At 43.2% G+C, this 15,134-nt stretch overlaps 1 protein-coding gene across 1 annotated transcript; it reads right to left on the bottom strand.

The window, feature by feature from the left end:
- Positions 1–1,331: 1,331 nt before the first annotated feature.
- On the bottom strand, positions 1,332–14,624 carry usp46 (ubiquitin specific peptidase 46). The gene is made up of 9 exons (XM_020080453.2): positions 14,245–14,624; positions 10,830–10,910; positions 9,904–10,117; positions 7,224–7,462; positions 6,651–6,727; positions 5,730–5,813; positions 5,456–5,653; positions 4,980–5,058; positions 1,332–4,865 (listed from the first exon to the last, which is right to left on the bottom strand). The coding sequence occupies exons 1-9, from the start codon at positions 14,278–14,280 to the stop codon at positions 4,764–4,766; spliced, it is 1,110 nt and encodes a 369-aa protein (XP_019936012.1). The 5' UTR covers positions 14,281–14,624; the 3' UTR covers positions 1,332–4,763.
- Positions 14,625–15,134: the final 510 nt, after the last annotated feature.

Here is a 15,134-nt window from a genome sequence, read left to right as displayed (position 1 = left end):
CCCTCTGTACGCCTCTCTGAGAAAGTGTTTCTGAGAAACAGATCATGTCCAAGACAATACAGTGGTTTTTCACTGTGTTGTCATTTCAAAAACATTAAAGAGAAACAGGTCAGAGCAGCACATCGACTTCTGAGGAGAGAGGAAAGATGACGGGTTGAATCAGAGCGTTGTAGGTGGGGGATAACATCTACAACACTGCTCTGATTATAACTTGTTTAGATTGTGGTTTTGTGGGACATGGTGCATAATCATGACACTATACATATACATATATATATATATATATATATATATACACATATATATATATATGACTAACTACACCATTTATAGGGAATTGTAAGCCCAGTAATTCGTGAACAACTAGAAATTATCACTGAATCCATTCAAAATTAAAGTGTGCCGACTCATATTTTCCATTAAGACACAAATATCCAACATTTTTGTTAATCAAGAGGTTTGTGACTCCTCAGAATGTCCGACTGCCTGAGCTGTGTTTGGTCGCTGGACGGGAGCAGACCGTCAGCTGAGGTAGCAAACAAAGGGAAAGAGGAGGTAAAAGGCAGAAGTATCAACACAGAGAAAAAACTGTGGCAGACTCCTGGCAGGCGCTGTCATTTTTTTTCCCCCTGTGGGATTAGCTGAGGTTTCAGGGTGAGTGAAAGGACACAAAGCTGATAGCTGTGAAGACAGACATGTCTAATTTTCAGTGAAAACCAAAACAAACACAAAGCTAAGACATATTGTGAACAGACTTGGAGATGATACATATTCACCATGAAACTCTGCTGAGTCTCTTCTTCCTGAGAAAACTGTAGTATGATGTTGAATGGTCTCCAGGGAATGATCTTGTTTTCCAGAGAAGCTGTTATCAAGACGTTCTCATACATGATAGACAAGTAATGAGACTAAAGCTTTATGTAGTCAGACTAATTCTCAGCATGTTTTCAGAATAGTGTTCAAACTGAAACATTTAGACAATAATATACATCCACAATAGAATTACTGCTTTACAATTGTGTGCCTCAGCCAGGTTTATGTTATAATTTAATGTCCATTTTATTGTAATTATACATTCATTATCTAATTTTGCTCACCAAAGGATCACCAAAGTCAGTAGAAGTAGAAACCGTCTGTAAATCATGAATGTCGGCTCAATATTTCATGATAGTCTATGGAGTAGTTGTTGCGGTGTCAGGGAGGACAAAGTGTTGGACAGAGTAACCAACAGTGTCATCCCAAGATCACTGCTTACATGAGAGAAGAAGCCATTGTGGTTTTTCACACTTCAGCCTCCTCAGCAGAGGAATTAACAACAAACAATCCAGTCAGTGGTTTGATAGTCATTTTATTGAACAGAAGAAAATAAAAACTCCAAATGGACGTATTAGACTGTGGTTCTTCATATTAAAGCACTGAAGCTCATCACTAATAAAGTGCACTTTCAGTTTACAGCCAAAACAGAGACTTGGATTCATATCCTCCTTCCCTTGCACAACAAGCTGTCAGATCCCACCGGCTGCAGGACCGAGCTCTCATAGGTAGAACACTGTCACAGTAAGATATACAGACGGGTGGTGAACTGAGGGAAACACCGGAAAAAGGAGCAGAGCCAAGAGGACGATGACCTATGCCCAGTGAAATGTTTGAATGTGAAAATGAATCACATGCTATGGCCTTGGTTAACCAGATCTTCACCCAACTGAATAATGTTTATCTTCACCAAATAAGGGATTATCCTTTGGAAGAATGTCATCCATCCCAACATTAGCGACTTGTAGAATCAACGCTGTGGTGCACTGAAGCTCTTTCAGCAGCTCATGGTGGACAAACATCTTCCTGAGACATGTCATGTTGGGTTTTCCTTTTACTTCATCACCCGTCTGTATAACACCAAGTGCACCAAGTTAGCATCTCAGTGCGGGCAAGTGCATAAATGTTTATGGAAGATCAGCACATGAAGAGTCCCTTTCTTCCCACCTGAGTCTCAAAATATCTCAGACAACTCCTGCTTCTGTTTTCTACCCAGTGAAAGCAACATGACAGATGGAGACCTCTGCACACCATTCTGATTGATTATGTGATCAAGTGATTGTGAATTAGCACAGAACTTCTTAACAGGGTTTCATTAATGCTCAGCTAAAATCTTGCACTTTAAAAAAATATTATTTTTTATATTTCCAGATGTGTTTTTCTACATAATATACATGTACAACTGTATCTTTACAAAGAAAATAAGGTTCTGTTGGACTGTTGCAACGTCAGTATGAACTCCAGTTTGGCACGTATTCCTCGTGACTACACCCGCTGACAGACTACACGGGGGAGACGGCACATAGACAAGCGCAGTGACACCCCGAGTTTCACCGTTGTCACTTTAAATTCTGCCTCTCCTGAACGCACACAGACAAACCAGAAAATAAACCCTAATCCTACCTCTTAATTATAATGACATGTGTTTGAAATGCTAATTTCCTCTGAAGTGCAGCAAACAGGAATGTCATTCACATGAAAAAGGAAAACTGAACAGTTCTTCCATGTCGCTCTATTCTACAGGGCAGGTCAACAAACCCTGGGGGAAACTTCTACAGTACAAGGGATATATTGTATTACTCAACAATGCAGCTTGAATTTCACCTCTGGAATCCTGGGACTTAGGTTTCAGATGTACTACGTATGACACACACACACACACAATCAACATCATCACGCTGTGGATCAACATAAGAATGAAATTAAAAAAGAAAAAAGTACGCTGTGTAAGGTTAAAAAAAAAGGATGAGAGAACATTGAAGCTATCATCCCAGCAGCTTGTGCGCATTCCACATGGTGAAATGGAGGCATTTACTTTGATAGCACGAGCACTCACACACAGCACTGGGTTAAAAAAGAATCATCCGAAAACAAACACTTCTACTACCAACATTTAAATGTCCTGTATATTAGTATCGCTGGGAAAATTGCACATTGGATCACTTCACCTCTTATTGCACTAGTTTCACTTTTTCTATCCAAAGATTATTAGAAGGTCGTGTCTCGCTTGCATTATGTTAATCCGTCATATTTTTATTTAACGTGCAAAGGAAAGAAAAAAAGTTAACGGATAAAAGCAACTTTTTTTTAGCTGTCATATGAAGTTGTGCATTAGATACACCATGTCCTTCACACTGAGAGCTTCCACCCCACAGTCCTATCACACAGGGCTCCCAGAAGAGCCACGTTACACAAACTCTTATTATCTACCGGTCGGTATGAGAAATAATATAGAAATAAATATGTTCAATAAATAGGTTTTCTATGACAATAAAAAATGATAATGAAGCAGCTGATTTGAATGGAGATCAAACTGCACTCACACTCAAATAGAAACGCTTTTAATAAGATCTCCTCCGCTCCAGCATTCAGCTCTTCTCCTCACGCTGAGCACATTTGAAACGTCTGCTCTCTGACTTCTCCTCTGCTCTTCGATTTTTGTCTGTTAACATTCCCCAACCAGTAGATTGCCAGGTTCAGTGGGTGTGCTAGCTTAACATCATTGTGATCACCTGTTCTTAGTTAGCCTGAAGATAAAAACATCTTCATTGAGTCCTGCAGATCGCTGGTCACCATGGTGCAGCAAAATCAAGGATCTCAACTTTCTTACATTATGGGAACGCTGTTGCTAGCAAGTATTAAACTAAATAGACACAACCCTGTTTCTCTTCCTCCCCTGTATTTTATGGGAACAGCACCAAAAGCAATTTCATCTGTCATCACTACACCTGGCATTCTTTTGTTTGGGGAATTTTGAAACATTTGTTGCACAAAAATATTTAAGCACTAAAGAAAAAAAATCAGAGAGCAGACATTTCACACATGCACAGAAGCAGCGTGAGCGCAAAGAGAAGAGTTGAAGCTGGAGCGCAGGGAAAGCACAAGCAGGGTATATTTGAGTGCGAGCACAGGGTTTTGAGTGACAGCATGAAATCAGTGAGTCCTACTCTCAAACTGAAGGACCACACCATTGAATAAAGACCTGGAAAAAAAACACGTAAGGGCTTCCTTTCCTGTGTAGTGTTTAAGCGTCAAAGTATTCATTTGTATGTGGTTCGATAAAACATGAGCTGTTGCATTGACGCACTGCAGCTCACAGAACGAAACAACCTCTACACTGTTAACAAATTACTCAGTTTAAGTAGTTGTTAGCTTGTGACTTCTATAATGAATGCTAACATATGTCTTCAGATTCTCTCTATGCTTTTTATACAGTGTTTGTCTCCAACTTCATTCATGAACACATCAGAAGGACAGGACAGTGACAGGGACAATGAAAGGAATCATGAGAGGGAAGGGGATGTTATATATAAATAAATGATATAGTACAATTTCTGACAGCTGTCTGTATGTGCATCAGACCCTTCACCTCATCTGGTAGAGAATCACCTCCTTCTCCCACTAGTCGATACCAAGCACGTACACTCCTTTTTGTTTCTGTCATGCTGTTGAGGATTTTTGCTTTTGCTTTTTGTTTTAAAGTGCAGTCCAGATGCAGGTGACTGAAACGCACAGAGAGAAAGATGAAGTACAGATAAACCCCAGAGGCTGATGACACTGGGACTGGCAAAAGATTGGCACATGTGTCAGAGAGGTCTGGTGTGGAGGTGGAGGTGGAGGAGGAGGAGGAGGAGGAGGAGGAGGAGGAGGAGGAGGAGGAGTCTGGGGTCTGCTGGGCTGAAGGTTAAACAGTCTCATCCTATTCAGTCTCATCCTCTGTCAGCGCGGAGTCACTCTCTGGACTGGTAGAAGAGGATGTATCCTGACTCAGAGTTCTTGGAGATGTCTGAGGTAAGCCCGTAAAACTCCTCGATGGCCTGGGCGTCAATTTTCTGCAATAACAGAAGTGAAATGTGGTTTAATTGATGAACAAAATCAACAGGAAAAGTGGTAAGTCAAGGAACATCAGGCAGACAACAGTCAGAGAGAGAGAAAGGGTGACGCACCTCCACAATGTCATCATCAAACAGCAGCCAGAAGCCATGACTCTTCACTATGGTGATGTAATGACCTCTGTTTGGACCACTGAGGAAAACCACAGAGACATTGAGTGACCCTTGATGTTTTCAGTCATAAACCATAAACTTGGTCCGGACATTTACCAGAGTTTGCCTTTCACATCTGAACAACGCAGTACCCTAACGTAACGTAGTGGGTAGAGCATGCAGGACTTGATATGAATGAATTCAGCCCCAGCATTAGTTCTTCTTCTGACATCTTCATCGTAATGTTTTATTTACAGACCGATAAACAGACTAGAACACAAGCTCCTTAACAGAGGTAAAAAGAACTACATTTTCTTGATTATTGAAAACAGAACTGTTGATGTCGGAGCGTATTGATATGACAGTGAGTGCGCAAACTTCATGTGTAAAATGGGTGGGGTGCCCCTTTAATTCATACTAGTAAGGACGAACTGTACCTGCCACAGTGAACCACCACAGCAACTAGATCATACATGCGATCCAGGTTGACCGCGTCCCCAGACGTGTTGAACAGACGCAGTTCCAGGGGGAACACCACTCTGTAGGACAGCTTGGTGTAGCGGTGCAGCTGCTCCATGTACTTGAACCTCTTCAGGTGCAGAGCCAGGATCATAGGAAGTTTCTTCACACGCATCCTGCAGAGAAGTACACACATGTTCAGTGTGTGTCTGACCCATTACAGCGGTGATGTGAGCTCGGGGCTTTACTCACCGTTTCTGTGCTTCCTGCTTGCTGCAGCACGTCTCACAGTAGTATTTGTACTCGCTGCACAAAGTCTCTGTGTTACTGAAGTCCCTGAAGGGGAGAGCGTGCCACAGGAGGCTGAGTTATTTACCTTCAATTATCCAGTGTATGACAATATAGAAGACAGTTTACCGTCAGCTAGGGTGGGTATTGTTTGGATTTGTTTCCGATACAGATGCTAAATCAATATATTTCAAATGTGACTGGGGCCTTAAACGTTCAAATTTCTTTAAAACCGCACAAAGCAACGGTCGATAACAGATTTTTATTGCTAAGGTAAATTGGAAGTTGAAATTAACATATTAACTAAATACTTAACTTAAATACATACAAATATAAATTCTAAACAAATTAACATAACGAAATCACATTATTAATAAAACACAATAAAAAAGTAATAATACATAAAATTGCTTAAAACAGAAAAATACTTCAGCTCTTCCCTCCACCGGGCCAGGGACACACACAGGGATGAAGTGACGAGGTCACACGAGCAGTCGAACACAGTGAATCTCTCTGCTTTCAAATGCATCCTTGTATTACCAGCTCATTCATTGAGTTTGTTGTGCTCCTCCCTTTGCACAGAATTGTTTCCAAACATTCGCTGTGTTGAAATCCTTTCACGTAAAACGCAGACCAACCTCTGACCGTTGAGCTTTAGGCATTTTGTTGTCACATTGACTAGAGTGTATGCTAACGTCACGTGCTGCCAGAGCCATGTAGAGTGTGTGTTCCCACCAGAGTTAGGTGTGATGTTAACCAGGCTCGTGTTGTTTACAAGTTCAGAGCTCATGCACAGAAATGAGGCATTCAAATCTGCGTTGTGAGTTGGTCCAATAGGATTTCAGAACACAACCCTGAGCCCAATGCAGAGTAAATGCATACTACCTGAGACAGTGTGTTATTGATGTGTTCTGCTCCACATCCACAGAAAGATCCAGAAAATCCTCGTCTTTGCTGCTCACCTGTCACACAGAGGGAGAGAGGAGACTAAACTGTCATTTTCTGTGACTGAGTCAGTGAAGATCACACACGCGCGCACGCACACGCACGCACGCACGCACGCACGCACACACACACACACACACACACACACAGTCTTTGAAATGCTTATTATGCTGAGTAGCTTTTGTCTCTGCACAGTGCATCGCCTCTGTGTTTGCAGGGGTTGTTCAGGGCAACTCGTCCCACTCCTCGCCCTCGAATCTGAGGACAAAGCTTGTGGCGATCCTGACGTAAACTGGGTGGTCAGAGTCTACGGGTTGTGTTCACTTAATCAGTTGTTTTTTTTTTATTTTGCATCTCTCAGCGTTTCTTTGAAGGGCTAATCCCCTTTTCAGACTTATTCAGGAGACACCTCTGAGTCAGGGTGATACAGGGACTCGGCAGCAGTGTAGACAGAAAATATTAAATGTTCTAACCATCTTAAAGAACTCTTGTAAATAAAGCAGGGGCACTGACCGTTTCACAGTTGAGGCAACGCGTCTCATTGGTCAGAGTGCCTTGGAAGATATCATGAACCCATGTGGGCTCTGTCTTGTTCTCCGTCTCTGTCTCTGTGGTGACCGCGGTGCCATTGTTCTTGAGGCGTCCGTTCTGCCTCTCCTGCTTCTTCTCCTCCTGCAGGATGTCAGCCACTGTGTTCAGCAGGTAGTTTAGGAATTCGTGTGCGTCCTGTTGCATGTAGTTGTCAAATAGATCTGGAGGGAGATACAGAACAACATGAAGGATGATGACTCATAGAAGAAGATCGAGGACGTACAGAAAAGTCAAGGCCTCTGATTCCAGCCAGTTGATAGAGGGGAATATCTGTCCATTTTGATATTTACATTTCTGGACTTGTTATTCCTGCTCCTTGCAGGCCCATACTAAAGAAATTTTAAACACAGAGATGCATTTTGGGAACAGGCTTGTTTGTTTTCTGTTTGAAAGTTGGATAGAAAGATACCTATTTTATATCTGTCTACCAAGAATTACATTATCATCCATGATCTATACTGCTTATGCTTTAAGGGTTAGAGCCACTCGCAGCTGACACTGGGTTAGAGGCAGGGGACACCCTGGACACCAATGTATCACTGGGCTGACATATAAGCTGCGTTCAGACAAGCACTGAGAACTGAACATTTCCATAGGGGCTGTATGTGTCCATGTCAGTTGCCCCAGACATATCTGGAACTTTTCCTGCAAGTCCCCTTAAGTAAAATGTCCGAGTGAGTCCATGTCAGACTACAGCGGGAAAACTTGAGGAAAATGTACAGCGAGCGAGTGCGTGTTTCTAAGACTGATGTCGACTTAGAAATAAAAAAAGATTTGAGTGTTAAGAGCTGATGCTGTAATCTGAAACACAGCAGGTTTTACAGATCATGTCATCCTGAATGCTCTGCCCCAGAAATTTGATGCTCATGTCTGAAAACATATTTAGAGAAACATAATTTTCCACACTAACAATAAAGACAATTTAAAATGTCAAATCAACCCAATCCCCAATCTGCATGGCTGTGGACTGTGGGAGGAAGCTGATGAACCTGGAGAAAACCAAAGCAGACACGAGGAGAACATGCATACTCCAAACAGTAAAACCCCGGCTGTACCAAGATTTGAACCTAGAACCCTCTTGCTGTGAGGATACTGCCCAGTATAACATTATGTTTAAGTCCATTAGTGAGCTTTAGATGTGCTGTTTCCTCCTGTTTCCAGACTTTATGCTAACCTTATATACACAGCAACGCTGTACAGACATTATGGTAACACTTTATATTAGGGAACACATATCAACCATTAACTAGTTGCTTATTAGTTCCCTTACATAAAGTGTTACCGACATTATTAATAACATCAATAACAATGACAAACTGACACATAGCATTACTGTGGTCATTTTATTGAGAATTTCTGTCCTGGGGATGTAAATAAAAACAGGCTCCACTGATGAAATCAGTCACGGTACACGCTCCTGTTTGACAGATCCGTATGTGAAAGGTGAAAACTGAGAAGAGGGGGATCGGGGGAAGGGAGAGAGAAAAATTGAAGAGGCGAGCAGAGCAGGCAGCTGACCAAACAGAGATTGCATTGTTCATTCACATAAAGAGCTTCCTCAATATGGAGGGCAGAGAACAGTCGGCCTCTCTGTCAGCTCGACTCTGAACGACCTTACCACCAGCATACACCTGTCCTTCACCTCAAATATTCAGAGCACATTAAACCAACACAGCTACTGGACGACGACTCAGAACCACACATCTCCACTCTCTGACTGTGTGAGTGTGGAGAGGTGAACTGTGTGGCTGAGCAACAGAAATTGCTGATTGTTAATGTTTACACATTCTTCCAGAACTCCAAAGCCCACATATATGTAGACCAATAAGACATGAAGTCCAAACAAATGTCTGCAAATTGTTTTGCTCTGCCTTTCACAAATGAAGAACGCAGCAGGTGGTTGTCCAGATCAGACGTGTTCACACCAATAGGAAAATGTCCAGATCATTCAGGTGAAGGGTGTAGCCTGGGTAGAGCATGCAGGAGGCAGGACGTGACGTATAAATTGTGCTATAGAAATCATTGGGTTTTTTGTTTACAGCACATCAACACCAGCATCGGCCCTTATCACCAAAAGCTCTCAACTCCTTTTCTTTCTAAGTTGACATCTTCTACATATATGGCACCTCTTTTTCATCCTGACATATTTGTAGGGAAGTCATGTGACCAGAAATTTAATTTAGTAAAAGGTATAGCTCAATGTCTGTGGAAAACAAAAGCAGAGGCCACACACACACACACACACACACACACACACACACACACACACACACACACACACACACACACACACACACACACACACACACACACACACACACACACACACACACACACACACACACACACACACTTAGCGTCTGTTGCGTCATCCACACAGCCAGTCACTTGGGTAAGGGTTACCTTTTTTTGACATTTTCCTGCTGTACTCTCACATGGGCTCACTCTGACATATTACAAAGGTGTGGGCAGAAAAAAGTTCTGGAAAATATCCGGAGCAACTGAAATTTTCACAATAATATCCATTGATTAGTGAATCTCTGAAAGCAGCTAATCATTATTTTTTTTTAAACTAAATATAAGATTTGTAAGTGAGTCTTACCGTTCTCTTTCCGTAGGCGGGAGATGAACTTCTTGGGTGGGATGACGCCCACTTTCTTCTTCTGTGTGGCAATGGAGTGGAAGAGGTCGGCCAGACATGTGAGCAGGTTCTCCTTCTTTTTCTGCTGGGCTTTGTAGGCCAGCACGTTCTCCCGGAAAGGCCGGCAGAAGTAGAGAGCCTGGAGCACCGAGTTACAGTAACATGTGTTTCCGAACTGGAGGAGGGAAGAGAGCAGAAGGATACGAGGAGGACAGAGAGAAGGTTTCAGTCCATAAGTCAGTGCAGCTGGGGGAAAAATACCAATGCGCTCTTTTGTTTTTATCATTGACTGTGTTTAAAGATGGATGACTTGTCTCCATCGAGTCATACAGTCGACCAATCATGAGTCTGTCTCAGCTGTCAATCATGATGTTTCACCTCATTTTTATGGCATTAAATAACTAATTCAAACTAAAGGTACCGAAAAAAGTGTGATAACAGCTACCTAACATGACAGATACCATCTCTGAGAAAATATTATTTGACGTGTACTTTAACTTAACTTTGACCCTTCCTGTTCCTGTTCACTATCATGAGGGAGGTGGGGTTTATGACCTACAGTATACTGCAGCCAGCCAACTGGTGGCTTCACTTTTAGGAAGCTGTGATGTCATCCATCTTTATATATAGTCAATAGTACTTTTTCATTTGGTGGACGCTGCATCTGTTGTGTTCATGTCAATGTCACATTGAATAAACACAACATGCTTTTGATTGGCCAACAGACTCACGAACAACACTGTTACCACATGGTAACAGATCATGTAATAAATCGTCCAGTAAACACCATGACTCACTGCAGTGCTGTGGCAGTTTGTTTTGAATAATGACACCAGTGTTTAGTCATTGACCTTTGTTCATGTATGAGAGGATTTAGCAATACTCACATTGACCAATCCAAAGTAGTGTTCATTGATTGGAAATTGCTCCGGGCCGATGTCTTTCTCCAGAGCAGAGGCATTGGTGCCCTGAAAGGACAAAACAGGAAAACAAGGGATTGTGCATTAGGTTGTTGTCCTGTCCATCGTCTCATGTGACACAGTTTACATATTAGTGTTTATGGAGAGTCACGAGGCTTAAACCAAAAGATAATTTGTTAGTCTGTGAGCAGCCAAATTAATATGGAAATATTGTGTTTCCAGCAAACGACAGGCTACTGAAGCTTCAGAGTCCCAGCGATGTTTTCTTGCGATACAAGATACAAAATCTTCTAGTGACTTCCTCATAAACGTCTCTTGAAATAATTTGACATAGCCTGTTTTTCCATAAATGTGACAGACCAAAAAAGTTATGTCTTACAGTTTGTACCGGCTCTGTCGGTGATTTACTGCACCTCTCTGTGTCTCTATCATTCACGCTGCGTGCTGCCAACCAAATCAAGCGTGCTCGCCAACTTCTCCAGCTCCATACATTGTCTAAGTTGACAAATTCTGTTGTTTATACCCAGTCTAAGTTTACATCCTATTACACTGTGTGTGTTGGTGTGTGTGTGTGTGTCAGTGAGAGAGAAAGAAGTGAGCAGCAGGGTCTGGGTGTGTGTGGGCCGTTGCCTTTCCCTCAAGCCCTGGGACTATCATACAGAAGCTACACAATTCTTTTACAGTGATCAACCGCTCTTAGTGATCAATTTGCCCGGGACAAACGTGATCGCTATCAGTGGTTTCTACTGTAATAGAATTTTGTCTGACGGAGGCTGCCTCTATGCAGCATTAACACAGGTCAAGAGAACAGACATGTTAAGAACAGAGCACTAGTATATTAAAAATATTCACCACAAGTCCCCCATTTGAGAACCACTGTACTAGATTGACCCAAAAAGTCTCTTTCTTAAAAAGCATAATTGATAAAAAAAAAAAAAGATCCTTTGTCTAGAGTGTACAACATCCTGCTCATTTTCATTCCTTTGCTTTCCTGGAAAGAAAACTTCCTGTCAAAACAGAAAATGGATATGGTCTAAATAGGCCGACCCGTGTCAAAAGTCAGGAGTATTTAGCATCTGACTGCTGGGACAGAGCACTTATCTGTTGTCAGGTCCTTTTCACATCAGACCTCAAAGCTTTCTCCAAATGAACCTCAGCTTTGTCAAGCTAACACAGAGGACAATTTAATCTGGGGGAAGGCTTTGACTTTCAATGACCATCATTTCTCTCTGTCAAACCAGACCGTGAATAATACCTCTTTGTCCGATTTCTGCTTCCAGACTAAGATGCTGCAGTGTGTACGCAGGCACAAGTTCATGCACTGAACACATTGAGCCTTCAGTTCACAGACTCTGGACAGATAAGGTTTGCCAGCTGTGGACGCAACATCGACCGACACCTGAAGCCACATTTCAGCCCCATAGCTGGAGCCCTAATTAGAAAAATAGTCAAACTAATGCTCTGACTATAATCCCCCAGCTTTACAGAGGACAGAGAGGTGTACTATACAATGACACACTGAATGTCAAAAAGCCATACTGCCTATATTAACAACTTAGTGATTTTGTCTCTTAAGGTAGGGCCATTCACTAGAAGGTTGCTGGTTTGATCCCCACTTTCTCCTGTCGGCATGCACGGACAAGACACCGGACCCCAAACCTGACAGCTGTCCTGTCAGTGTGTGAATGATGTGTGATAGAGGAAGTGCTCTGTACAAAAGTGTGAATGGGTGATTTTGACTTGTAGTGTCAAGTGTTTTGAGTGGTTGACAAGAAAAGCCCTGTATGAATGTAACACACCTCACCTGGTCTGAACCAAGGTTCATGTTGTTTACATTTGATCCAGTTCGTTTTGCTTTCACTGTGAAATTTAGGTTCTTTTGAATGAAATATGTACGTCCTGTCATCATCACCTGTGTGGTCTGTTGTATGCACTACCTTTGATGAATGAAGTGCATGGTCAAATCTCTATCTGTTTGAATGGAGAAATGAATGAATGGTCCTCGTCGTCAATATGGTTTTACTACCAACAAAGTGAACGTCCTCATTGTTGACTACAAGCAAATCTGTGACACGCTTCAGCTTCCTTTTCTTCTTCGATAGTCTGAACAATTCAAGAACATGTTTTCACCCTGCAAACGGTTCAGTTTGATCTGGACTGAGACCACCTCTTTTGGTCGGACTACATTATGGTCCGTTTGTCCGAGCCACCTTTCACACCTATTTTGGTTTGGACTAAACTGAAAAGTTGAAGGTCTGGAGCAAACAAGGTAGCTATAAAAGCGCCCTAACTTTAACTAGCACTAGTGTTCAGTGCACTTCCTCACCTGATCTCCTGCACTTTGTCTCATTGAACCGATTTAGCATTTACTTCAAGCTCTCCCACTGTACTTAAGATTTAATGTTGTCTCTGTGTCGCTGAATAACAACATGCACCAAAGGCGTAAACGTACAACATAATAACATCCGATGTCCACCTGAGGTGAGATCATTCAGAGCTTGTGTGTGTCTGTGTGTGTGTGTTAATGCGCTCAGGACACTGACAGAGGCTGCAGGCTCTTGACAACAGTATCCTTCTAAATAAAGGGAAGGCCTTCAGGGGCATTAAGCAGAGCCACATAAGACTGTTCTTAGTGAGCACAACGTAAACACAGATTAGTGCAGATCCCTGCTCTCTATGACCAGGATGTGATGTGACCAGTGATCTGCAGCAGCAGCGTGCACTACCTGTCAATCATCGCTGACAGCTACACTGAAGGCACATGGTCTCTGCAGGTTGCAACACACAGATTCAACACCACTAGAAAAGGTCTGAAGCTCATTCGTGTCAAGGTTTGGGCTGCAGGCCTGTGTGTGAGATGCTGCAGGGGGAGGAAGAAGAGGAGGAGGAAGCTGAACATGCACCCTGCAGGAAGAGGTGGTGGAGGCAGAGGATAAAGAAGAGGGACATAGGAAGAGGAGGAGGAAGAAGAGGGAGCTTAAGCATAAACCCAGCAGAGGGAAGAGGCCGACGAGAGAGAGGAGGTAGCTGGAGCATGCACCCTGCAGGAGGAAGAGGAGGAGGAAGCTGGGGCATACATCGTGCAGGAGGAGGAAGAAGGAGAGGAGGATGAGGCTGAAGGGGAAAAGGAAGAAATAGGAGGGAGGAAGAGGAGGAAGCTGGAGCATGCACCTTGCAGGAGGAGGAAGATGAGAATAAAAAGGAATAGCAGGAGGAAGATGAGGAGGAGGCGGAGGAATGGGAGAAGGAAGCTGGAGCATGCACCCTGTAAGAGGAGGAGGGTCACCAATGGACATCAAGTTCAACACAGGCTGCAGGCACTTCAAACACACACACACACGCACGCGCACACACACACTCCCACACACAGTATGTTACTCACCATATTACAAATGGAGGCGATGTTTCTGACAGTCATTTAGTTCACAGTGTCCCCCTCACCACCATCTTCATAAAACAAACATGATGTGGCAGCGAGGCGACGCGGAGAAATGAAGCAGGTTTGCAGCCGCGGCTGGAGGCCAGACTGCAGCCTCCAGCGTCAGGGAGCAGGCGGAGGGACACGGAGCAGCATGCAGCCAGCGAGGAACCGAGCGGCGGACAACACTCAGCGTCGAGCCGGCCTCATCCTCACACACGGCCCGGGAACTCTGCAGCTACAGACCGCCGATGCATGAGAGAACCGTGACAAGTTCCAGGCAGCAAGTTGTTAGCAACGACCGGGAGACAAGCGTGATGTGCGGGGGGAGAGCACCGGTCCCGCCCATCCCGGGGGGAAACTCCAGGGCTGATTGGTTCACGCTGTTATCATCTGATTGACAGGGAGGCAGGACCATACGCAGACGTGCACGGCAAAGCTCAGTTGAGCTGCAACCAATCTTCAGCGACTCAACGAAACGGTGGCTTCTGGGAAATGTAGTTGATCATTGATTATGAAAACTGATCCAAATAATAACTTCTCTGCTCATTGATCAACCACTTGTTTTCAGCAAAAATGCATAAACAAACAAGAAGTACACTTACTAATTGATTAATAAGAAAACAAGGAATCCAGTTGAATTAAAGAGCCACTCAGTCAATTTCACGTTCATCCTCACACACACTAGTTATTAGTATCTGCCCTCCCATGAATCTGTAGTTCTGAAGACTAATTGTGTTGAGCACATAATTTCTGACACGTACTGAACTACAGATATTCTTCTGACATGATCTGGAGCGGCTCTGTGTGAGAACATTAATGTCTGAGTCAGTTGCTTTGGACAGTTTACTGCA

Source organism: Paralichthys olivaceus, chromosome 3 (genome assembly GCF_024713975.1).
Source record: "Paralichthys olivaceus isolate ysfri-2021 chromosome 3, ASM2471397v2, whole genome shotgun sequence".
In the NCBI taxonomy this organism is placed as follows: domain Eukaryota; kingdom Metazoa; phylum Chordata; class Actinopteri; order Pleuronectiformes; family Paralichthyidae; genus Paralichthys; species Paralichthys olivaceus.
The sequence above is the reverse complement of the archived record's forward strand: the minus strand, read 5'-3'. Positions and strand labels throughout refer to the sequence as shown.